At 42.2% G+C, this 26,416-nt stretch overlaps 1 protein-coding gene and 1 non-coding gene across 2 annotated transcripts in view; one reads left to right on the top strand and one right to left on the bottom strand.

Annotated features, from left to right (window-relative positions):
- The first annotated feature begins 5,161 nt into the window (after window positions 1-5,161).
- Window positions 5,162-26,416, top strand: part of SHCBP1L (SHC binding and spindle associated 1 like) — a 42,829-nt gene continuing 21,574 nt past the window's right edge. The window contains exons 1-7 of the mRNA XM_006142342.3: window positions 5,162-5,246; window positions 5,691-6,247; window positions 12,948-13,097; window positions 14,674-14,888; window positions 16,883-16,969; window positions 17,042-17,260; window positions 24,665-24,770. Coding sequence (XP_006142404.2) covers window positions 5,162-5,246; window positions 5,691-6,247; window positions 12,948-13,097; window positions 14,674-14,888; window positions 16,883-16,969; window positions 17,042-17,260; window positions 24,665-24,770 — 1,419 coding nt within the window. The remainder of the gene's footprint in view (window positions 5,247-5,690; window positions 6,248-12,947; window positions 13,098-14,673; window positions 14,889-16,882; window positions 16,970-17,041; window positions 17,261-24,664; window positions 24,771-26,416) is intronic.
- On the bottom strand, window positions 12,436-12,543 carry LOC114006085 (U6 spliceosomal RNA). Its single transcript, XR_003547853.1, has one exon. It is a non-coding gene; the product is annotated as a U6 spliceosomal RNA (small nuclear RNA).

Genomic DNA, 26,416 nt, shown 5'->3' with positions numbered 1-26,416 from the left:
GTAGGGAAATAGGAAAATAATACGTTCGCAGTGTTGCAGACTTTTTTTCCCCCAGAGGTTTTTGCCTTAGGGCACGTGCACTTGCTAGAGAGAGAGAGAGAGAGAGAGACAGAGACAAAGACAAGAGCAGAACTGAAAAATCACCCCCAGGGGGGATGGCCACGCCGCAATCCCTTCTCCTCCATTCTCCTCCAGGATTTTGGGCACGCACGCACACGCGCCCAGTGAGATTTTGAAGCCACCTGGTCTCAGTATTAGACTTTTAAAAAACTGGAGTTTCTTCTTGTTCACATCTGTTCCTCTTTTTTATGGCTGACTGCATGTTGCACATGCAAGAGAGAGAGCAGGAGTGAGAGAAGGGGAGCTTCCAACTTGCCTGGTCTCTCTATCATCATTTTTCTCCCCACTCTTCATCCTGTCATGATCCTGGGCACCCACACACAGGACCAGAGTGTTTTTCAAGCCTCAGGGTGGGGACTTGAACCCTGGTCTGGTTAGCTCTGCACAGCAGAGTGCCTTCCTGTTGTGCTAAAATGCCAGCCCAGCCAATGTCTGAACCACCCTCTGGAAGTGACCTGGTGATGGGAAAAATTCTCCTTCCCTTGCAGCTGTAAAAGGCCAATATTTTGCTTTCAACGTCCTTCAGGTCTTTACTAAATGTCACCCATATGGGGCTGGCCATGACCTAGTGGTTCTGGAAGCCAGATCCCACATGGCTAACTGCAGGTCAAATTCCAGCCCCAGCAGCTTCAGAAACATGCCCGTCACATGTGGGTATGTGCCCAACATCCCAATAAGCTGGAGAAATGGAGAAGGGATGGTGGCTTGACGGCACCCCATTGGGAGGTGCTTCCTCTCTCTCTCTGCCTTTCTCTGCTGAGCACGTGCACCCACTGGAAATTAAAAAAAAAAAAAATCATCCTTATGGGTGAGACCAAATTGAGCTTTTGGAAAGAGGGGGTTGCTTGTGCACTAATACATTTTTGTTTTTTTTTTTTTGCTATCAGGCGCGTGCGCTCACTAGTGAGAGAGAGAGAGACAGAGAGACAAAAAGCAAGAAATCACCCCCACCACCACCACCGGGGGGGGATGGCCACGGCACAATCCCTTCTCCTCCATTCTCCTCTCGAGATCTTGGGCACACATGCACACGCACCTGGCGTGAGTTTTAAGCCACCGGGTCCTGGATTCAATCCGTGGTCAACTACCTGGAAGTCCAGTGACCTAGCCATTATGCCATCTGCTGGTCCCACCCCATATTTTTTTCAAAGAATTGTTTTATTTCATTTTATTTATGTATTATTATTATTCAATTTGACCAGAGAGTGAGAGAGGGAGAGTGAGAAGGCAAGCCATCAGGTCCAGGACTCGAATCACTGTGGGCCACATGGGAGTCCAGTACCTTAACCACCATGCCACCTGCCAGTCACCCACCGTATTTTTTTATCTTTTTCCATAACATATCCCACCATTTTAGCTACTATACATTTTACTTTTAAAAATTGAGCTATAATGCACATGCATCTGATTCATCCATTTAGAGTATACAAGGAAATGGTGTTGGGTTTTCTGAGTTGCACAACCATCATCACAGACTATTATAGTGCATTCTCATCGCCCCAGAAAGAACCCTAGACCCCCTCAGCAGCCAGCTCGCACTTCCTCTCAAACTCTGCCCTCCTCCCCGCCTTACGCCAGGCCAGGGCAACCCCCAATCTACTGGCTGCCTTCACACTTGCCTGCTGGACATCGCGTAGAAGTAGAATGACACGTTACGGGCTTCAGTGACCGCCTTCTTCCCCTTAGCATGTGTTCAGGTTCGTCCATGCTGTGGCAGGTATCAGCGTTCAGTCCTCGTTGTGGCCAGGCAATAGTCCCTTGTATGCGTACGGCACTGGATTCATGTGTTGTTCAGTTGATGGACATTCAGGTTCTTCCCACTTTTTTTTTTTTTTTTTTGGCTATGATAAATAATGTGGCTATTATAAATAATTCTGCTATAAATACTTGTGTAAAACTTTTCTTTTTTTTTTTTTTATTTCAAGGTTTTTGCCATAGGGCTTGTGTGCTCACCAGAAGGACAGAGAGAGACAGAGAGAGAAATCACCCCCCAGGGGAAATAGCCACAACGCAGTCCCTCACACACACAGGGAGGGGGGATGGCCATGCCGCAATCCCTTCTCCTCCACTCTTCTCTTGGGATTTTGGGCACACATGCACACACACGCACCCAGCATGAGTTTCAAGCCACTGGTTCTAGGACTTGAACTGCAATTGGCTATGTGAGATTCCAGTTTTGTTCTGTTTTGTTTTCCTGCCCTCCAGCAAGAGGTGAGACTCTTTTATGTGTTGCAATGGAAACCTTCTGGCTTTCACACTTTAATGACCTTGGCCTTTCTTTGTCTTTTACCAATGAATTAATAAGAATGGAAGAGGAGGAACTGCAGTGTGGCCATCTCCCCTGAGGAGTGATTTTTCACTTTCCCTCTGTTTCTCTCTCCAGTGAATTCATGTGCCCTATGCAGAAACCTAAAAAAGAAAGAAAGGAAAAAAAGAACAGAAGGAATGATGTGAACACAACAGAAGGACATGAGGGTCAAATAAAAGGGACCCCCATTGGTCAAATTTGGGACCATTTGAGCAAGAAAAAAATCAACACTATTCATTGATTATACTGTGTCGAATAAGCAAAGAATCCATGGATCTATATTGATACAAATAATTCACCTAATAAACAAATTAATAATTTAAAGGGGGGCGGGGATTAGTACTGGGTACCCAGTATGTGAGTTCTGGTGGGTTGATAAGGAAAGAGAAGATGCGGAAATGGAATACAGACCATGTTCTCTTGCTCTCTGCTTCTTGTGATGCTACCAGAAGATCCCCCTCAGAGCTGGTGCCTGGACTTTGAATCTCCAAAACTTGAGCTTAACAAATCTCTATTTTTTTCTCAGGTTTTTGTCATAGGGTGCGTGTGCTTGCCAAAGAGACAAAGGGAGCACAGGGAGAAAGTGAGAAATCAGCCCCCAGGGGAATGGCCATGCCATAATCCCTTCTGCATTCTCCTCTTGAGATCTTGGGCATGCACACACACATGCCCAGAGTGATTTTTCAAGCCACTGGGTCCAAGACTTAAACTCTGGTCAGCCATGTGCGAGTCTAATGTCTTAACCACCACACCATCTGCTTGCCCCTCACAAGGTGGATTTTTTTAAAATGTGTAAATGTACTGTTGGTGGGAATATATATTAGTACAATTATAGAAAAAGATAAGGAGATTCTTCTAAAAACTAAAAACTACCATCTAATCTAGCAATCTCACTACTAGCACATATCCAAAAGAAAGGTATGAAATCAACCTAGCTGTCCATCAACAGACAAATGGAAAAAGGAAATGTCACACATGCGCGCGTGCTCCAATGGAATACTATACAGCCATTAAAAAGAATGAACTCCTGTCATCTGAGTGTAAATGGATGAGCCTGAAAGACATATAAGCCAGACACAGAAAGAGAAATACCACATGTTCTCACTTACATGTGAAAATAGGGGAAAAAATAACCTCGTCGATGTAAAGAGATGAAGAATGACTTCTGGACACTGGGAAGGATGAAGGAGGGATAGAGGAGTGTTGATCAACAGAAACAAAATTGTAGATAGATGGAAAGCACATTGACTACTGTCATAAAACATGGTGGAGAGAATGTGCTTAACACACTTTACTGAATATGCTTCAAATGGTTGAGGATGGGTACACCAGTCATCCCGATTTAATCATTGCACATTGTGTTTAAGTGTGGAAAAATCACATTGTAACAATCACACCAATAAATATTTCATTTAAAAAGTGAGTGCATATATATATATGCATGTGTGTGCGTGAAATCATATTTCTTACCAACGTAATCACCCATTGTCCCACCACAGGGAGTATAAGAGCAGAAATTTTGTCTTTTCATCTCTGTAACTTTGGTACCTATTCATTGCTGGGGGCACATCACAGATTCCAAACAAATATTATTTTGTTTTGCTTTTTAAACAAAAATTTTTTTAGGTTTTTGCCATTGGACACATGTGCTCTCTGAAGAGAGATACAGAGAGAGACAGAAAGAGAAAGTGAGAAATCATTCCGCAGGGGATATGGCCACACCACAATCCCTTCTCCTCTTTTCTCCCCTTGGTACTTTGAGCATGCATGCATATGTGCCCAGCATGATTTTCAAGCCGTTGGGTCTGGGATTCGAACCACGTGGGAGTCAGTCCATCACCTTAACCTCTACACCACCTGCTGGCCCCTCCAAATATTGTGTGGGGAGGGTATGCTGTTGGTTTTGAGCTTTGGAGGGAGAGTGATGGTCTTCATTATTTTGAATGTAAGAATTAAAAAAAACATCACTGGGCCAGGTGTAGTGGCTGAGGCGCTGGACTCCCACGTCGCTGACCGTGGTTTGAGTACTATACCCAGCAGTTTGAAGCTTATGCCAGGCACAAGTGCATGTAGGCCCCAAATCCCAAGAGGATAATGGAGAAAAAGGGATTGTGGAAAGCCACCCCCCCCCCCCCGTGAGGACTGACTTCTCACTTTCTTCCTGTCTCTGTCTGTCTCTCCAGCAAGTGCACACGCCCTCTAGCAGGAATTTATCTCTCAAAAAAGAAACTAAACAACCTACATAATTTCCTAAAAGCAAGCTTTTTGAAGAAAAGATAGAGTAATAGATTTTATTTTTGATGAGGGAAACCCGTTTATACCAAGGTATCATTTTAAACCAAGTCCAGAACTCCTGACAAAAGGAATAAACAAAGAATAGAGTCAAAAGATGACGTGTGCTGTAATCTTCCCTGAGGTGAAGTAACCGGCTATGAAGACTAGTTGTTGATCAAAATAAACTCAGACTTTAACATGGTGTCCTTCCAGATCAGCGTGAAGGAAGGCAGGTGTTTCCCCAATGATTTCCTCCTAGCTGTCAGGCCAGCATGGTTTTTCACAGCTGGACTGTAACTGCTCTTCCAATTGGCTCAGTAGTGAAACCCCAGAGATCAGTAGTGTTTGTTGTTCTTCAAAAATGCATTATCTTGAGCAGATACTTATTGTGAAAATGTTCCTGAGTTGCACCCATTCCTGCCAGCTGGAAATGTGCAGCCGGTTTGAGAGTTGCATAACATGATCTTTTACCTGGGAATGTTGAGACAGCACAACAGAGCCAACAAACTGACTAGCCTGTCCTTTGTAGTACATCTTGGCAAAAGTGAGCGTTCTGATTAAAACAGAAAGGAATTATTTGGGGAACCCTTTGAATAGGCAGGGAAAATCTAGGTCGTGGGATTTGTCTCTAGGCTTTCCTTTAATATTAGTAATAATCAGAGGGTGCCAGTTACCATGGTCTTTTGGTATGAAAATACAAGTTCCTTCAGGTCGTATTTACACAGACATACAGGTGCTGGGTGGTAGGTCCTGAACACCTGAAGGAGCACTCACAATCACCCTGAATTGTGGGAGGACCCTGGGTGATACCCTCCTGGGAAGGAATTCAGTCACTAGATGGGTCTAGAGAAAGTAGTGGGTTAACCAGGCAACCCTGGGACTCCTCTGGCAAGGCACTGAGTGCACCCTACATTCCACCCTGGCCCCCAACACCTGCCTGGCGCTGGTGGCTCACCTTGTCCCTCCCAGATCTGAACTGCACTCCAAGCCCTCCCCTCTACCCCACCCCGCGCATTCGCGCTCAACACCTACTGCACCCCAACACCACGCCAGGCGGGGCGAGCCCAGTGCTCGTGGCAGCCCCGAGGACGCGGTGCGCCCATTGGCCAGCGCGGTTCAGGGTGGAAAACGCGGCCACCCGCCGCCGCTGCCCTCGGGAGCCAAGCGATGGCGACGGGGGCTTGGGCTGCGGCGCCCGAGGGCTCAGCCCGAGCGGGCAGCCCCAGCGGCCCAGGCGAGAAGGCGGGCTCCGCGTCCCCGGCGAGCTCCGCGTTACCGGCGCGCTCGGTGGTGGCCTCCGCTCGCCCGGTGAAGGGCAAGGCGGGCCGGGAGGCGGCCCGGCGGCGGCTGCAGCTCCTGCCGGGGCCGAGGGCCGAGCGCCCCGAAGACTCGGTCGAGGAGGAGGAGGAGCAAGAGCCCGATCTCTCTGGGTCTGGGGAGGAAGAGGCGCAGCCCCTGCCCCCCGTCTGCGGATCCCCCATCAAGGGCATGTGGCGGGACGAGAAGGTGACGTTGTACTGCGACCAGGTGCTGCAGGACTGCAAGGTGAGGGGGAGAGAGGAAGAGTCCAGGAGAGCACCCGGACCGCGTTAACGGGGACAGGGATCTGGTGGAGTGGGTACCCAGGCCCAGAGAAAGCTGTGCTTCTAAAAAGCTGGGTAGTTGAGGTGTTGGACTCCCACATGGTCAATGTGGGTTTGAGTCCTGGACCTGGTGTCTTGCTTTCTCATTTCGCCTCTCTCTGGTGAGCACACGTGCTCTCTAGGAAATATAATAATAATAGTAATCAATAAAATATATATATCTTTAAAAATAGTATATTGACCCAACGTGAGTGAAGTTTCCACCGATGAAAGGTGTGCAGGCCTGTCCCAGGGGAGTTGAGGAGACAGCCCCCCATACAGTGTTTTCTGGTTTTGCTCAAAGCTCCTGAAACATGAAGATCATATATTTATAATTTTTTAAATGAAAATATTAGTAACTTGGGGCCAGCAGGTGGCATGGTGGTTAAGGGCTCTGGACTTCCACATTGCCCACAGTTCAAGTCCCAGACCTGGTGGTTTGCTTTCTCAGTTTCCCTCTCTCTCTCTCACTCTCTCTCTCTAGTGAAATCAAAATAAATAAATAAATAAAGTTACAGAAAATAATTCTTTTTTTGGGGGGGTGGGGGAGAGGCTTTTTTGCTATAGGGCACGTGCGCTCACCAGACAGACAGAGACAGAGAGACAAAAAGCAAGAAATCACCCCCCAGGGGGGATGGTCACACCGCAATCCCTTCTCCTCCATTCTCCTTTCGGGATCTTGGGCACGCACGCACACGCGCCCAGCGTGAGTTTTAAGCCACCGGGTCCGGGACACGAACCACAGTTGACTACGTGGGAGTCCAGCGACATAGCCATTATGCTAACTGCTGGTTCCCCAGAAAATAATTCTTAAGAAAAAACCACCAGATGCCATAATGGTTAGCTGGACTTCCACATAGTCGACTGCAGTTGGAGTCCCTGTCAGCAACTTGAAACTCATGCCAAGCATGTGTGTACCCGCCGTCCCAAGATCCTGTGCAAATGGAGGAGGAGGGAGTGCAGAGGGGCCATCCCTCCAGGGGGGTAATTTCTTGCTTTCTGTCCATGCTGAAAAAAGAAATACTGTACACTGTAAAGATATATGTGATTAAATGTAAATTAAAATATATAAAATAAATTAATTAAAATTAAAATATTAAATAGATAAAGCCATATAGGCCTTATCATTAGTGAGGCAAACATCTTAGTATTTTTATGTAACAATTTGTGTCCAAGATAGGACAAGATTACTTAGCCTTGACTTTTACACTTGAATACCATTTTTTGAGAAAGATTTTCACTATAGAGCACATCTGCTCTCTGGAGAGACAGACAGAAATCAAGAAACCACCCCCAATGGGGATGGCCCCACTGCAATCTCTTCTCCATTCTCCTCTCAGAATTTTGGTCATGCACACACACACACACCTGGGGTGAATTTAAAGCCACTAGGTCCAGAACTTGAACTGCAGTCAATTATGTGGGAGTCCAGTACCTTATCCCCTATGCCACCTGCTGGCCCACACTTGAATACTATTTTTTTTTCTAAATTTTAAGAATTATTTTATTATTTAACTTTATTTATCCATTTATTCGTTTTAATTTGACCAGAGAGTGATAGAGAGAGAGAGAGCATGGGAAAGCAAGTCACCACATCTGGGACTCGAACCATGGTTGGCCATGTGGGAGTCCAGCACCCTTAACCACCATGCCACCTGCTGGTCCCCACACTTGAATACTATTAATACAAATATTTACCTGTTAAGAATGGCTCTGAGGGACCACTGGTACTACTGATGGTAGCACAGTGGCAATGCAAGCTCTGGGAGGTTGAGCACATGAGTTGGCATCCCAAGGCTTCCCTAAACACACCAGGCTGTGAGCATCCAGAATCCAGGGCTGCCTGAAGCTAGGGGTGGAGAGAGGGATCCACCTCTCAAATAAGACCCTGCTGGGGATTTATTTTCTCTTCGAGGGAGAGAGAGGGGGGGGGAGAAGGAGAGGGAGAGAGAGAGAGAAAGAAACTTTAAAAATAGTTCTTAGCAGTCTAGGTTGCGGCATGATGTTTTGTGTAGAAAATGTATCTGTTAACACAGATCAGCAAATATTACATTTCTAACCTATTTCCTTTCTAAGTAGAAGAATTTGTGCACAAGGATGTTTATTGGAGTGATATTTATACAAAATTAAAAATTAGAAACTACATTTACAACAACAGGGGCAGTATAGTGGCTCATATAATATTTAGTCTTCAGAAAAGTCATGATGTATTTTTCTATGCATCATGACTTTTCTGATGACCCAAAAGAAAATCATGCAGATGTAAAAGTCATATTTTCAAGAACTATAAATTTGCCTCTATATATTGAAGTAAAAAAAAATCAGAAGGCAAAACATGATCCGTATGTATACATGAATATATGCATAGAAAAAATACTAGAAGGAAACACATCGAAATATCAACTATGGTTATCTTTGGTCGCTAGGATTAGAGATGATTTTTGTTTCCTTATATGCTCTGTATTTTTTCAGAAGGTTTACCATATTTTATGATCAGAAGAGAATTTTATTTTTAAAAACACAATTACTGGGGCTAACAGATGGCATAGCAGTTACGTTGCTGGACTTCCACATGGCAGGCCATGGTGGCTTGAAACTCACACCATGTGCATGTGCATGCATGCCCAAGATTCTGGGAGGAGAATGAAAGAGAAGGGACTGTGGTGTTGTCATCTCCCCTAGGTGGTGTGTGTGTGTGTGTGTATGTGTGTGTGTGTGTGTGTGTGTGTGTGTGATTTCTCACTTTGCCTCTGTCTCTGTCTCTCTCTCTCTGGCAAGTGCACATGCCCTAAGGCAAAACCTCTAAACACACACACACTAAAAAACTAGCGTAGTATTAATTACCAATGTATTCTGATATTGAGAGTTGGAGAAGGCCAGATCTGTTAAAGGCCATAAAAAACACATTTATATTAATTATTGTGCCATAAGACAGGGTTTGATAGTCGTTAGTTTCATCATATCATCCCTGAAGTAGTTAAATTTAAATGAAGTCAAATGGACAAATATTTATTGAATGTTTATTATGCTCCTTTGTTGTATAGAATGGAGTGCTATTTTACATTTTTATATACTAAGTATTTTTTTATGTTTATGTATTTCTTCTATGTTAGAAAGAGACGAGAGAGAGTCAGGCACCCCCAACAAGTTCTCCCCACAGCAATCCACCCAGTCCCAGCCTGCTAGACCATGGGTATACAAGCACATGTCTGGCATCCTCAAGGAGGCCCAGGACCTGAACCCAGGACTTCTTCCATGGGGTCCAGTGGGTTACCACTATGAGTGAGTACCTGGCACCCAAGTATATTTTATTATTTTTTAGAGAATTATTTTATTTTATTCATTTTTTATTCATTTGCTACAGGACACATGTGCTCACCAGAGAGAGAGAGACAAAGAGAGAGAGAAAGTGAGAGGGGCCGGCAAGTGGCATGGTGGTTAAGGTGCTGAACTCCCACATGGCCAACCATGGTTTGAGCTTTGGACCTAGTGGCTTGCTCTATCACTTTCTCTCTCTCATTCTCCTTCTCTTGTCAAATTAAAGAATAATAATAACAAATAAAATATTTAGAAAAAGAAAGGAAGAAAAAAGAAAGAAGGAAAGAAAGCAAGCAAGCAAGCAGCCAGGTCCAAGACTTCAACTGTGGTCGGCCATATGGGAGTCCAGCACCTTAACCACCACACCATCTGCTGCCTCCCGCAAGTATGTTTTAAATAGTTAGGTCATTACATCTTTTTTTTTCCTTTTTTATTTATTTTATTTTTTTGTATATACTTCTAATCATTGTTTTGTATATACTTCTAATCTCATTGTTTGGCTTACAATGAGACCATTTTGATATGTGCACATTTCTCCCCAGACCCGTTGATCAAAATATCTTCAGCAGATAACACCACACCTCCCCATCCCGTCAATGCTCAACCTCTGTATCCCTTCTCCAAATGTCCTTCGTTAGGCCCCACTCCTTCTCCACATATACCTCATCTGACATTCACACCCATCTCTTGTGATTGTTCAACCGTTAGTCAATCAGTTTCAGTCATAGAATGCAGACATACAGTATAAGTTAAGTGGGGACATACAATATCTCTCCTTCATAGCCTGGCTTGCCTCACTCAGTAGTACATCTTCCATATTCTTCCACTTTCTGTCAAAAGCCAAGGTCATTACATCTTTAAAGTTTAGAAAAAATAATTAGCTTTTTTAGTATGATAATTACTATATTTTAAATATGTATAATTATTTTCCTTCTGCTCAATAGATTAGTAAATTACTCAAAGACATAGATAATAAGATGTCTCATCTAAATTACTCTACTGAGTAATTTTTTTAATTATATTTGTCGATTTATTTATTTTAAAGTTTTCTATAGGGCATATGCACTCACCAGAAAATGAGAGACAGAGAGAAACAGAGGAAAAATGAGAAAGCAAGCCACTAGGTTCAGAACTTGAACTGTAGTCAGCCATGTGGAAGTCCAGTGCCTCAACCACTATGCCACCCATTGGCCCCAAGTAAATTATTTATTAAAAAAAATTTAGGGGACCAGTAGGTGGCATGGTAGTTAGGGTGCTGGACTCCCATATGGTCCACCGCAGTTCAAGTCCTGGACCTGGTGGCTTAAAACTCACTCAGGGCACATGTATGTGTGTGCCCAAAATCCCAAGAGGAGAATAGAGAAGAAGGAATTGCAGTATGGTCAACTCCCTCAGGGGTAGTTTTTTGCTATCTGTCTCTCTGTCTCTCCAGTGTGCACACATGCCCTAATAGCAAAAATCTCTCTTAAAAAAATTTTTTTTTGACAGAGAATGCATGTGCTTACTGAAGACTACGAGAGAGAGAGAGAGAGAGCAAGAAAGCACCCCCATGGGGAATGGTCATACCACAATCCCTTTTCCTCCACTTCTCCTAACTTTTGGAATTTTTGGCGTGCACACTCATGTGCCCAGAATGTTTTTCAAGTTGTTGGGTCTAAGGTTCAAACTACAAAGTTGGTCACATCAGATCCAGCCGCCCCAACTGCCATACTATGTGGTGGCCTAATAAAGTGCCTATAAACTTTTAATTTTTTTTAATTGCCAGAAGGCACAGGTGCCAGAGACAGAGAGAGAGAGAGAAGAACCCCCTCAAGTGGGGTGTAATCTTTCTGCAAACCCTTCTCCATTTCTCCATCTGTCAGGGATTTGTTTATGCACACATGTGCCTGGCATGTTTTTCAACTGGAGCCAGGATTTCAAACCATGGTCAGCATGTGGGATCCAATCCCTTAACCACTGCACTATGGGGACAGCCCCCAAACTTAATATTTTTTTCTTCTGGAGATTTTTTAAAGAGAATTATTTATTTATTTTTATTTATTATCATTATTATTATTAATTTGCTATAGGGACTGCACACTCGCCAGAGAGAGAGGAAAAGAGAGAGAGAAAGAGAAAGCAAGAAATCAAGCTGCCAGGTCCCAGACTTAAACCAAAGTCAGCCACGTGAAAGTCCAGTGCCTTAACCAACATGCCACCTGCTGGCCCTGAGATTTTGGCTATAGGGCGTGTGAACTCACTAGAGAGACAAAGACAAAAAGCAAGAAATCATACCCCTGGTGGGGGGATGGCCACATTGCAATCCCTTCTTTTCCATTCTCCTTGAGATTTTTGGGCACACACACACGTGCCCAGTGTGAGTTTCAAGACGCCAGTTCAGGACTCAAACCACAATTGACCATGTGGCCATCTAGCACCTTAACCACTACACTACCTGCTGGTCCCTCTTTATTTTTAGTTTTGCTGAAGGGCACATGTGTTCAGCAGAGAGAGACAAGAGCAGGAGAGAGAAAGGGAAAGTGAAAAATCACCCCTCGGAGGGATGGCCACACCACAACCCCTTCTCCACTCTCCTCTGGGGATATTGGAATACATGTACACACACCCAGCATGTTTTTCAAACCACCATGTCTGAGACTTGAACTACACAATCAGCCATGTGGGACTCAGCCGGCTTAATTTCTCTACCATCCTCTGGCCCCAAATTTAGTTTTTCAATGTTTATATTTCTCACTAAATGTAGTTTTAGTTCAAATATATAATTTTCTTTTTTTTTAATCATACAAAGCATATGAAGAATCTGTGTTTCTCTACAATAATAAAAACCAAAGGCGCGCAGGGGCCATGCTAATCTTCTCTGTATCATTCCTCTTTTAGTGTATGTGCAGCCAAAGCGAGCACCAAATCTATAATTTTCTGGGTTTGTCATTATTTAAGACTGTATTAGTTCTTTTTATTTTGGAGAGGTTTTTTTTGCTATAGGGCATGTGCATTCGCCAGAAAGATAGATAGAAAGCTAGAAATCACCCCCCAGTGGGGATGACCACGCTACAATTCCTTCTCCTCCATTCTCCCCTTGGGACCTTGGGCACGCACTCACATGCACCTTGAGTGTGTTTAAGCCACCAGGTCCGGGATTTGAACTGCAGTTTACTACATGGGAGTCCAGCGACATAGCCATTACACTAACTGTTGGTCCCAGACTGTATTGGTTCCTTTTCAAAATAGAAATAATTAATATATTTAGTTAGAAACCTGTAATCATATATAAGAATATAATATTTATACATTTCTTCTCTTTTTAGGCAGAAGATGCAGATGAAGCTATGAGTAAATACCTATCAGAAAAATTAAAGTTGAAAGACAAGTGGCTTGGAGTCTGGAAGACTAATCCTGACTTATTTTTTATGAAATACGAAGAAGCTTCTATTCCTTTTGTTGGTATACTGGTTGAGGTAGATAAATTTCACTCACCCTTTGTTATTTTTCTAATATTTTTTAAATTACTTAATTTTTAAATTTATTATTATTTTAAAAGAATTATTTATTTTATTTGTTGTTGTTATTTTTATTATTCTTTAATTTGATCAGAGAGAGACAGAGAGAGAGGGAAAGTGAGAAAGCAAGCTGCCAGATCCAGGACTCAAACCATAGTCAGCCATGTGGGAGTCTAACACATTCACCACTGTGCTACCTGCTGGCCCCATATTATTATTTTTTAAATTTTGCTATAGGACACATGTGCTTACCAGAAAGAGACAGAGAGAGAAAGTGAGAAAGCAAGTCACGGGAATAGCAGTTAGCGTAATGGCTATGTCGCTGAACTCCCATGTAGTCGACCACGGTTCAAGTCCTGGACCTGGTGGCTTAAACTCATGCCGGGTGCATGTGCGTGTGTGCCCAAGATCCCAAGAGGAGAAGAGAGGAGAAGGGATTGCGGCATGGCCATCACCCCTGGGGTGGGGGGTGATTTCTCGCTTTCTGTCTCTCTGTCTCTCTCTCTCTGGCGAGCGTACACGCCCTATAGCAAAAACCTCTCCAAAAAACAGAACTGTTGACCTCTGACCTGCTGGATAGCTGTCCACCTGGGTCTTCTCCCTTCATCACCATCCTAGGAATTCCTTTCATAATTCTCTTGTGCAAATAACCTAATTCCCACATATTCTGTCTTTCTTTTTTCTTGGCTTATTCTCTCATCTTGGCCAGGGACCTTATTCTAATAGTTTCATGAGTAAAGGTACAAAGCAGATAGATAAAAGTGCTGTGATCCTGTATACCTGAAAACATCTTTACCAGAGCTTCATATTTACTTGGTAGAGTGGGTATATGAATTCTAGGTTCAATTTTATGTTCAAAATTTGGAAAGTACTGATCCATTGTCTTCAAACTTCCAGTGTTGTTGATTGAGAAGTCAATATCATTGACCTTTTGATATCTATATTTTTCTCTCCGAAAATTTGTATTACCTTCTGCTTTTTCAAAGCCTTCTATTGGACCAGCAGCTGGCATAATGGCTATGTCACTGGACTCCCATGTAGTCAATGACAGTTTGAGTCTCGGACTTACGCCAGGCACATGTGCATGCGTGCCCAAGATCCCGACAGTAGAATGGAGAAGGGATTGCAGTGTGGCCATCCTCCCAGGGGGTGATTTCTCACTTTCTGTCTCTCTGTCTCTATGCTACAGCGTAGCAGTTATGTCACTGGACTCCCACATGGCCAACCAGGGTACAAGTCCTGGACTCAGTGGCTTGAAGCTCATGCTGGACGTGTGTGAGTGCGCAAAATCCTGAGAAGGGAATGGAAGAGAAGGGATGGTGGCGTGGCCATCCCCCCTGGGGTGTTATTTCTCCCTTTCTGTCACTCTGTCTCTCCCTGTGCCTCCAGTGAGTTCACATGCCCTATTGCAAAAATCTCTCCAAAATAAATAAATAAATAATAATTTTAGAAACTTTATAATTAGGCCATACATGGGAAAGAAATTCTTGTGATTTACCAACATTTGTGTTCACATATCTTATATTTATCTTAGGTAACTTGTAAACCACACCAAAATTCATCCTCTTGTTTCAAAGTTACTGTTCGTGTTGTTGAGCCATTTTCTTCAAACATTGCGAATATTCCAAGGGATTTGGTTGGTGAGATTTTGGAGGAGCTGGAGCACAGTGTCCCTCTCCTGGAAGTGTACCCCGTTGAAGGACAAGATGCTGATGTGTGTGATATTGCTTTGGCCTTGGAAGTTGTAAGGTATTATGGCCTTTTATTCTGAAAGTTAACATGATCATATTCAAAAGTTAATGTGACAGTTGTGCTCATCTAAGGACCTTATAAATATTTGTGATTTTAATTTTTACTGCTGGATTAAATGTGTCCATTTTTAATTAACATACTGCATTTGTAAATTTTTAAGTAAATTTCATGGAGGAAGGATTTTATATGGATAGTGAAAGTTGGCCATTTTCTGATCTGGCATTTTACAAAAATTGAATTATAAATAGCTCTATACATTAACTCCCTTTCATTTTTAAGCATCTTAAATACATTAGATTTCATTTTTCATGTTGCAGAGCATTGAGAAGACTAGATTTCACCATCCACATTATGATATGATTGCTTCGTAGAAGTTGGTAGCTTTTGAAGGAAGCTGTCTACATATAAAATATAGATTTTTTTTGCATGTGTTTATTTATTTAATGCTGGCCCTATACAAATTTGGTTATATGTTACAGACTATTTCTTTTTTTAAAGAATTATTTAATTTTATTTTTTATTATTATTATTAAATGTTTCTATATACTATGTGCACTCACCAGAGAAAAACACAGAGAGAGAGAAAGAGGGAAAGTGAGAAAGCAAGCCTCCAAGTCCAGGACTTGAACAGTGGCTCAGTCATCTGAGAGTTCAATACCTTAACCCCCATGCCACCTGCTGGCACCCATATTATTTCTTTTTTTGATAATTATTTTATTTAATTTTATTAAATAATTTTATTAGTATTATTTAATTTGCTATAGGGCACATGCACTCACCAGAGAGAGAGAGAAAGAGTAAGCAAACTGCCAGGTCTGGGACTTGAACCATGGTCAGCCATATGGGAGTACAACACCTCAACCACCATGCCACCTGCTGCTCTCCCCCCCATATTATTTCTTTATTGAACAAAATCATAACCAAATCTATGAAATTTAGAACTAGAATTTTATAATCACTGTTCTAGAAATATTATCTTATTTGGAGTAACCTAAAATAGAACTATATCATTTAAAATGTTTTCTCTTTTACTGTTAGTTTACTGAAAGATTACTTTAAAAATATTTGTCTTAAGAATTACGATTCAAGTGCTTGCACATCAATGTTTATTGCGACACTATTCACGGTTGCTAAGACATGGAACCAATCCAAATGCCCCAATACAGATGAATGGATTGAAAATCTGTGGCACATACACTCTATGGAATACTATTCAGTCATAAAAACCAACAAAAACCTGGCTTTTGACAGAAAGTGGAAGAATATGGAAGATTTACTGCTGAGTGAGGCAAGCCAGGATATGGAGAGACATTGTATGTCCCCACTTAACATATACCGAATGTCTGCACTCTGTGACTGAAACCAATTGACTAAAGGTTGTACGAACACAAAAGATGGGTGCTAATGTCATATGAGGTGTGTGTGGAGGAGGGGGGGCCTAAGGAAGGACATTTGGAGAAGGGATACAGAGATAGAGCATTGACGGGATGGGGAGGTGTGGTGTTATCAGTTGAAGATATTTTGATCAACAGGACTGGGGAGAAATGTTCACATATTGAAATGCTCACATTGTAAGCTAAACAATGTGATTGAATGTATATACAAAATTAATTAATTAATTAATTAAAAGAATTACAATTCATGGGACCAGCAGATAGTGTGATGGACTCCCATGTAGTCAATCACAGTTCGAGTCCCAGATCCGGTGGCTTAAACTCATGTCAGGCACATGTGTGTGCATTCCTAAGATCCCAAGAGGAGAAGGGACTACAACATGGCCATCTCCCCTGTAGGGGGTGATTTCTTGCTTCCTGTCTCTCTATCTCTTTCTGTCTCTCTGGCAAGCTCACACACCCTATAGCAAAAATCCCTCCCTTAAAAAAAAAGAATTACGATTCATATAGAGGTTTCTGACATCAGAATATCTTTTTAGTTTTAAGCACAGTAATGGCTGTTTTTGACTACTGTCATCTTAATTTGGTTTATTGTAGGTTTTTTTATGACTTTCTTTGGAGAGACTGGGATGAGGAAGAAAGTTGTGAGAATTATACTGCTCTGATTGAAGAAAGAATTAATTTGTAAGTATCATTTAGAAAATCATCCAGCACATTACAAAAGATTAACGTTGTAACTATATTGATGCTTTTCAGGTGGTGTGATATACAGGATGGAACAATACCTGGTCCTGTTGCACAACGTTTTAAAAAAACTTTGGAGAAATATAAAAACAAGCGTGTGGAGCTCATCGAGTATCAGAGCAATATTAAAGAAGATCCATCTGCAGCAGAGGCTGTCGAATGCTGGAAGAAGTACTACGAGATAGTAATGCTCTGCGGATTATTGAAAATGTGGGAAGATTTACGCCTTCGGTAATATTTTTCTGTATTTTAAGTAGAAACAAAAGATTAGATGGCCATTCTTTTACCATAGCACTTAACTGGCCACATATGTTGCCCAGATTTGAAAATTAGATATCTAATGTATGAGGTAACACCAGATTCACTGAAATCATTGTTTATTTGGGCATGTGTGCAGAATTCACTGAAATCATTGTTTATTTGGGCATGTGTGCAGAATTCACTGAAATCATTGTTTATTTGGGCATGTGTGCTTGCCAGAGACAGAAAGGGAGGGAAAGTGAGAAAGCGCCCTGGACATGGCATGATCACATCGCAATCTATTCTCTTCCATCTCTCCCACCTTTCAGATCCGGGGGCATGCACACACACTGCACCTGCTGTATGTTTTACACCGCCAGGTCTGGGACTCAGACTGCATAGTCGGCCATGCAGGACCCAGCCGCCTTAACCACCATGCCACCGGTTGACCCTGTTTATTTGTTTTTAAACGAAAAATAGTCCTTTCCTTGTCTTTCATCTTTACCTTTTCAATTTTGTCCAAAGCATAAGAAAAAAAAAAGTGGACATCTTTTACATGTAATACATGAAATAAATAAGAGAAGGTTGACTAGATTGACTACTTCTTGATTTCAGCTTTTTTAACCAACGTAAGTTGATGAAATTGCTTTCAATGATAAATAGAACAATGTACAGTAGATTCACCCCATATCATTGTCCAGAATACTTAAAAATGTATTAAAGAATTTTTACATTACTGTGCAATGAGGAAGTATATGTTTATGTCTTCGTAGTATGTATGGGGGAAGAGGAATTCTTCCTCATGGTCCCAAAACTGACAGAAAATCTTGAGGGGAGGCAAAGGACGTCTGATCGTTTCATACTAAACTCCTTCTCTGATGCCTCACCTTTACTTATTCTTTACCCTTAGGACAAGTCACTTTTCACTTTTCTAAAAATTAAATATTGCCCTAAATTTCTCCTTTTTGTATTTTCCTCTAAATTTGAGGATTTCTTTGATCATTGAGAATCCCCTTCTAGTGATTATTTTTGATATTTCATTGTTAATGAGATTCCTGTGGTAAACCTCGGGATTACTTGGAGAAACTATGGTAGATGAGGTTTTTTTAAATCTACATATCTAGAAATCTATAGCGTCAACACAAGGTGAATTTGAATACAAGTTATCCTCACTAGATCATCACTAGACTTTAGACTTCAATGGCACAGAGCAGCCTAGAGTTCTCTTACCTTAAAAGTTATCATCAAAGGGGCCTTTGGAGCCATGTTTTTTCTGTCCCCTCAGGTCCATTCCCAGTACTCTGGAGAGTGTACTTTCACTTCCACTAAATAAACTATCTTTTCCCTTTCACAAAAAAAAAAAAAAAAAAAAAAAAAGGAAAAAAGAAAAGAAAAGAAAAAAGAAAAAGTTATCATCACAGGGCCAGCCCATGTCCGGGTGGTTAAAGCAACATTGCCAACTATAGTCCCAGACCTGGCAGCTTGAGAAACACACCGGACGCATGTGCCTACGTGGCCAAAAATCTTCAAAGGAGGTTGGAAATGGAGAAGAGGAGATTGTGGCATACCATGCTGTAGGGCAGGGTGCTTTCTCACTTTCTCTCTCCAGTAAGTGCTCATGCCTACTGGAATGAGTTGGTTGGTTAGAATCCTTCTACCAGATAATAATGACAAAATCTGGAAAAAATATACTAAATGTATAAACTCTTTGGAAGCACTATAAAGTGATAGAAAGCAGACAACAACCAGAAAAAGTATATTCTTGAAATTGATTTACCCTTGGAATGGATTATTAAAAATACTTGTAGGGCCAACCAGGTGCCATGGTGCTTAAGGTGGCTGGATCCCACATGGCCAACTGTGTGGGTCAAGACCCAGACCCTGTGGTTTGAAAAACACGCTGGATACGTGTGTGTGCATTCATTAGGTGATTAAAGCATATAAATTAGTGGGGAAAATGACAGTAATGTCATAAAGGATGGGAAGATAGATACTACACTTGATATTAGCTAAAAGGCCACAAAGAAATGGGAGGATAGAATCAGAACTTTTTTTTTTTTTTTTGAGAGATTTTTTTGCTATAGGGCATATGTGCTTGCCAGAGAAACAGACAGAATCACCCCCCAAAGGGGATGTCCATGCCATAGTCCCTTCTCCTCCATTCTCCCCTTGGGATTTTGGGCACGCACGCACACGCACCCAGCATGAGTTTTAAGCAACCGGGTCCAGGACTTGAACTGCTGTTGACTATGTGGGAGTCCAACAATGTAACCATTACGCCATCTGCTGGCCCCATAGAACTGGGAATTCTGTTATAAGATTATCTACACTACATATGAAGTACAATAGTGTTATTTATTTTACTTATTACTTTTAAAGTTTATCTTATCGATGAGTAAAAGCACCATATGTACTTACATGCATGTGAGACAGACACCTCTGACAGGGTCTCATCACACAGCTATTCCCTTCCCACAGCCCTTCAGCTCATCAGGATCCTGGAGCGGATGCATCCAATGTATTTTCAGGTTAACTGAACATCTGAACCCGCAGTCACACATGTGGCTTCCAGCACTGAGTCAGTATACGGTGCCTGCACCACTAAAGCTGACATAGAATAGAGTTATTTGTAAGTGGACTTAAATTGGGAGAAAGGTACATTGCAATCTCCAGGGAAAATGCTAGAAACCCCCCTCTTTTTTTTTTTTTGGAGAGGTTTTTGCTATAGGGCATGTACGCTTGCCAGAAAGACAGAGACAGAAAGCGAGAAGTCACTCCCCCGGGGGAGATGGTCACTCCACAATCCCTTCTCCTCTATTCTCCTCTTGGGGTCTTGGGCACGCAAGCACACATACCTGACGTGTTTTTATCCTTTTTTTTTTCTTGGAGAGGTTTTCACTATCGCGGGTCGCCTGCATGGGAGTCCAGCAACATAGCCATTATGCCAACTGCTGGTCCCCAGAAACTCCTTTTTAAAAAGTGTTAATTGAGGGGCCATCAGATGCTGTAGCTTTTTTGTTGCTGGACTTCCACATGGACGACCATGGTTTGAGTCCTGGACCCGGTGGCTTGAAACTTACACCGGGTGCACGTGTGTGTGTGCCCAAGATCCTGGGAGGAGAATGGAGGAGAAAGGATTACAGTGTGGTCACATCCCCTGGAGGGGAGTGATTTCTCACTTTCTCTCTCACTGTCTCTGTCTCTGTCTCTCTCTCTTTCTGGCAAGTGCATGTGCCCTAATGCAAAAACCTCTATTAAAAAATAATTAAATATGGGACCAGCAGTTGGCATAATGGCTATGTCACTGGACTCCCACGTAGTCGACCGCGGTTTGAGTCCCAGACCCGGTGGCTTAAACTCATGCAGGGCGCACGTGCGTGCCTGCCCAAGATCCTAAGAGGAGAATGGAGGAGAAGGGATTGTGGCGTGGCCATCCCCCCTAGGGGGTGATTTCTCGCTTTCTGTCTCTCTGTCTCTGTCTTTCTGGCAAGCCCACGGGCCTTATAGCGAAAACCTCTCCAAAAAAAATCATAATAATAATAAAAACTGTAATTGACCTATTAAGAAAGTAGATAAAATATGAGCCAAGCAAATGGTGTAGTGGTTAAGGTGCTGGACTCCCACATGTCCAACTGCCTTTCAAGTTCCAGACCTGGAGACTTGAAACATGCTGGGCGCCAGGGCATGAGTGCCCAAAATCCCAAGAACTGAGAAGGGATTGTGGCATGGCCACGCCTCCTGGGGGATGATTTCTCACTTTCTCTCTCTCTGTCTCTTGGATGAGCACAAACTCCAAAGCAAAAACAAAAAGTATGTAAGGGACCTGCAGATGGTATAATGGTTACATTGTGGACTTTCACGTAGTCAACCGTGGTTTGAGTTCTAGACCCAGCAGCTTAAAACTGACACTGGCACCTGCACGTGCTTGCCCAAGATCCTGAGAGGAGAGTGGAGAAGGCCGTGGCCATCCTTCCTGGGGGGTGATGTCTCACTTTTCCTCTGTCTCTCTCTGGCTAGCACATGCATCCTATGGCAAAAACAAAACAAAGCAAAACAAAACAAAATAGTTTATTATTAAAATTCCAGAAAGAGAAATTTGTGGTTACAGAAGACAGATCGGTGTTCACCTGGGAGATGGTGTGAAAGATGGACTGCAAAGATGCATGAGGGAACTTAACCTGATGGAAACGTTCTAGGTCTTGATTACCAGACTTGAGATAAATTGGTGTACACATTTGTGAGGTCTTATGGAATAGTTCACATAAAATGAGTATCTTTTATGTAAGTTATACCTTAATAAATTTGATTTAATAAACACTTATATATACAATTTTTTCTAAAACAAGAATAGCATGATGAACTGTGTTTTCCTGAATGTTTAGGAAGCTTTACTCTTGGAATGGCTTGTAAAATGGTATATAGTGAAAAGATATTTGAGTGGTTCTCTAATTCTCAAGATTAAAACCATGGGGACCAGCAGTTGGCATAATGGCTATGTCACTGGATTTCCATGTAGTCGACCGTGGTTCGAGTCCTGGCCGCAGTGACTTGAACTCACACCAGGCGTGTGTGTGTGCATGCCCAAGATCCCAAGAGGAGAATGGAGAAGGGATTACAGCATGGCCATCTCCTCTGGGGGGTGATTTCTCGTTTTCTGTCTCTCTGTCTCTGGTGAGCACACACGCCCTGTAGCAAAAAACTCTCAAAAAAAAAAAAAATTAAAACCATGTAGAGCCAACTCAATAACAACTTAGTGATAAAAGGAGCCAGGTTCTACATGGCTAACTATGGTTCAAATAATGGCCTGGTTGCTTGAAAAATACACCATGTACATGTATGTATGTGCCCAAAATCTCAACAGGATGTAGAAATGGAGGAGAAAGGATTGTGATGTGACCACATCCCATTGGGGAGTGCTTTCTCTTTTTCTCTCTGGTGAGTCAATGTATCTTCTGGCAATTAAAAACCACCACCAACAACAACAACAATAACAACAACAAAGCAAAAATCAAAAAAGCACTTTCTTAAATAGGTATAAAATTGCTGGGTAGATTTAATTTTGAAATGTTTAATGAAACTTTTTTTTTAGAGAGAGATTTTTTTAAGAGAGATTTTGCTATGGTTTTGTGCACTTGCCAGAAAGACAGAAACAGAAAGCAAGAAATCACTTCCCCGGGGTGGGGATGGGGGTGGGGGGGGGATGGCCATGCTGGAATCCCTTCTCTACTCCTTTCAGGATTTTGGGCATGCACACATACATGTCCAGCATGAGTTTCAAGCCACCGGGTCTGGGACTTGAACCTCGATTGGTCATGTGAGAGTCCACTGACTTAACCACTATGCTACCTGCTGGCCCCATGTTTAATGAATCTGTTGCTTTGGAAGACACTGCTAATATGTTCAAGTTCAAATTGTAATAACTTGCATGGAAAATTTTAGAAAAGTTTCCTGTAATCTTAAGCTTCACAAAAATATTTAGTAATTGAAGTATAAACTTAGAAATATTGGTAGTAAAACTGTATCCCTTTAGCATCAAGCAACCACTGAAGTGCTGCAAAAAAAAAAAAGATACCTAAGGAGACTGCTGAGAAATCTACATCTGCTAGAGAAGGGTTGCCCATTTTGGCTCATAGTACTATTAAAAGTCATTGCTTAACCTGAAAGTTTTTCTCTTTGTCTTGGAGCCACTTAAGTGATTGAGAGATAGAAAATAGGAAATGTAAAGAAAAGCAGAAAGAAGAGAGAGTGGAATTCATTAGAAATGCTGAACAGTAAATATAAAAAAACAGGCGAGCAGCTTAGAAGTCTTGTGCTGAGAGTCCAGTGATCAGTGATGCAATGGAGAGCACATTTTATGATTTAAAAAAAAGACTTTATTTATTTTTACATTTTTGCTATAGGGCACGTGTGCTCACCAGAGAGGGACAAAGAGAAAGGAAAAGTGAGAAATCACTGGCTGGCCCCTGATTTTGTTTTTAACTTGCCAGAAGGCATGCGTGCTCACCAGAGAGAGACAGAGATGAAGACAGAGGGAGAAAACACCACCTAGGAGAGCATGGATATGCCTCACTCCTTGTCCTCCATTTCTCCATCCTGTTGGGATCTTGGGCATGCATACACGTATGCATGCATGCGTATGGTGCATTTTCCAAGCCTCTGGGTCCAGGACTGGAACCATGTGATAGCTATGTGGGATCCAGCTCCCTTAACACCTAGGCTCCAAAAGAATCTGTTATTTGAACATAGTATCTACAATTAGTCAGGTACCAAAATATTCGTATGCCTCAGTATCACAACATACCTCATTTTTTTGCTTTGTGTGAGTCCACAGCTCAGTAGGTTATGAAAGTATTATCAGGAAATTTTATTTCTATTTTTTTAAAGAATTATTTTTTAATTTAATTTTATTTGTTACTATTTTTTAAATTTGACCAAAGAGAGAGAGAAAGAAAGGCAAATGAGAAAGCAAGCCACCAAGTCCAGGACTTGAACTGTGGTAGGCCACGTGGTAGTCCAGGACCTCAACCAACATGCCACCTGCTGGCCCCAATAAGGAAATCTTCTACTGTCTGGGAAGGTTGAGGTACCTGGGGCAGTGGTGCAGTGGCTGTAATGGGCTGCATGCTTATTTCCAGGTACAACCCATTAAAAATGAAAAAAGTTTAGAGTTCTAGGGCTTAAACATAGTTACTTAATTGTTTTGTTTGTTTGTTTGTTTGGTTTTGGTTTTTTTTTTTTTTTTTGCTATAGGGCACATGCGCTCGCCAGAAAGACTGAGAGAGACAGAGAGACAGAAAGTGAGAAATCACCCCCCCCCGAGCGGGGTTGACCATGCCACAATCCCTTCTCCTGCATTCTCCTCTTGGTATCTTGGGCACGTACATGCCCAGCATGAGTTTAAGCCACCAGGTCCAAGACTCAAACCGCGGTCAACTACATCGGCGTCCAGCAACATAGCCACTATGCTAACAGCTGGTCCCTACTTTAAATATCTTAATCATTACATTGCTCGAGACCAGCAGAGGGTATAACATTAGCATTGCTGTAGGTGATCACAATTCGAGGTCTGGATCCAGCACCTTAAAACTCATGCCGGGTGCCTGTGTGTACATGCCCAAAATCCTAAGAGGAGAATGGAGGAGAAGGGATTGCAATGTGGCCATCTCTCCTCAGGAGAGTGATTTCTCACTTTCTATCTGTCTCTCCAGCAAGCACACACACCCTATAGCCCAAAACACCTCTCTCTAAAAAGAAAAACTGAATACTTTCATCAAATTAAGTACGAATAGTATGTAAAAACAAAAATAATCACAAATAAAACAAAGGTCAAATATTAACATGAGAGGCTGGCTGTTAACAGCAACGAAAATATCACAAAAATGTTTTTAACTGTAGAGTACATGGACCTTTCTTTCCAAGAATTCTGAGGCGTAGGAAAGGAAAAAGAGACTTTGGAAAGACTATAACACATATTGTAGCGAAAGTGATGACTACTGAAATGGTAAGAAATACACTTTTATTTTTATTTGTTCATTTCTATTTTAGCTGCATATAATCAGAAGAAGTTCCCTGGAGGTAGAATTCTTGCCCGCCTTATTTTTCCCATCACATCCAGTGTGGTGACTGGCATTTAGTAGGCACTGAATAAGTGAATGTTAACAGCTCTTTACTGCGTACTAACCTCGCTGCCCGGTGCTATGCTAGTAGCTACGGTGAAGACAAGACTCAGATGTGAGAAAGACTGCGTTCAGAGGAGGAATGATGAACAGTGATGAATCAGACCCACATTTTGCTTCTTCTTACATTCAACACTCAACAAATCCCAAGCATGGTAGAGATGTGCACAAGGAAACAGGCAATTACAACACAGGATGATATGTGCTTTGGAGGGGTCCTTATGGGCTGCACATAAGACAGAATTAGGGATTCTGGTGATGCTGGCTGGATGATAGCTGGAACCTGGAGAAGGAGTATCAATTTAGTCAGCGCAACATGCAGAGCCCACAGTAGGTATTTGCATCTCACTTGATCTCTCAGTAATATTTCAAAGCTCTCCATGAAATACTCTTTTCTCATTTTATGGTATGGTTTCTCTGTTGTTGTTGCTTTTTCCCCTTATATCCTCTGCATGCTTGGCACTTCTCCCTTTTATGCACTGCACTATCATCCCTAAATTATTTATCTAATCTCTCATAATTCCATTTATACTTATGTACTTATGATCCAAAACGGGTACTTCTGTTCCAAGCCTGAAATCTCTATGTCCAGCTGCTTACTGTTCATCGCCATTGCTTGGTGCTCACAAGTACTTCAACTTGGGCGTCCACATCTGAATCTGAATTCAGTGACCTGATGCATTGACTTGATTATATTCTAGACTTCTCTATTTTAGTAGGTGTCACCACCAGATACCGGTTACTTGTGACAATTTCCTGGGTCCTGTTCTCTGTCATGGTCTTCAGCACCTTCATACATTTTCTCCTCCCCTGCTGACCCCACATCCTGGAGGAACTGTGTGGCTTCCTCAGCGTGTCGAGCCATCTCATCTTCCAAGTCTCAGTTTAAGTATCATTTAAACAGAAAAAGCCTTCTCAGCCTTTAGAATGCATTATACAGCTGACTAGAGCACCGTGCACCTTTCCTTAGTAACACTTCCTGTGTTGTGGCCTATCTAATACTCTTTGTGACTATCTATTGACTGTCCATTTCTTTCACTAGAATATGAGCTTATTGAGAACAAGGAGTATGTGCTTACCATGAATCATCCAACCACCTAACATGGCACAGCTTTTGTTGAATCAATAAATCAGTGTATGGAGTCAGCACTGGCATGGAGGTTAAGGCAGCTGGCTCCCAGATGGCTGACAGTGTGGTTCTGGCCCCGTGACTTGAAAAATTATGCTAGGTTAGGGGGCCAGCAGGTGGTATGGCGGACCATGGTTCACACACATCCCAGGCACTGGACTCCCACATGGCTGACCATGGTTCACATCCCAGACCTGGTGGCTTACTTTCTCACTTTGCTTTTCTCTCTCTCTCTCTGGTCAAATTTTAAAATAATAATAATAATAATAAAATATTTTTAAAAAATTTTTTAAATGGGACCAGCAGTTGGCATAATGGGGTTTGAGACACGGAACCAGTGGA

Source organism: Tupaia chinensis, unplaced genomic scaffold (genome assembly GCF_000334495.1).
Source record: "Tupaia chinensis unplaced genomic scaffold, TupChi_1.0 Scaffold000074_1, whole genome shotgun sequence".
Taxonomy (NCBI): Eukaryota; Metazoa; Chordata; class Mammalia; order Scandentia; family Tupaiidae; genus Tupaia; species Tupaia belangeri.
Note: the sequence above shows the minus strand (reverse complement) of the source record. Positions and strands in the feature narration are given on the sequence as shown.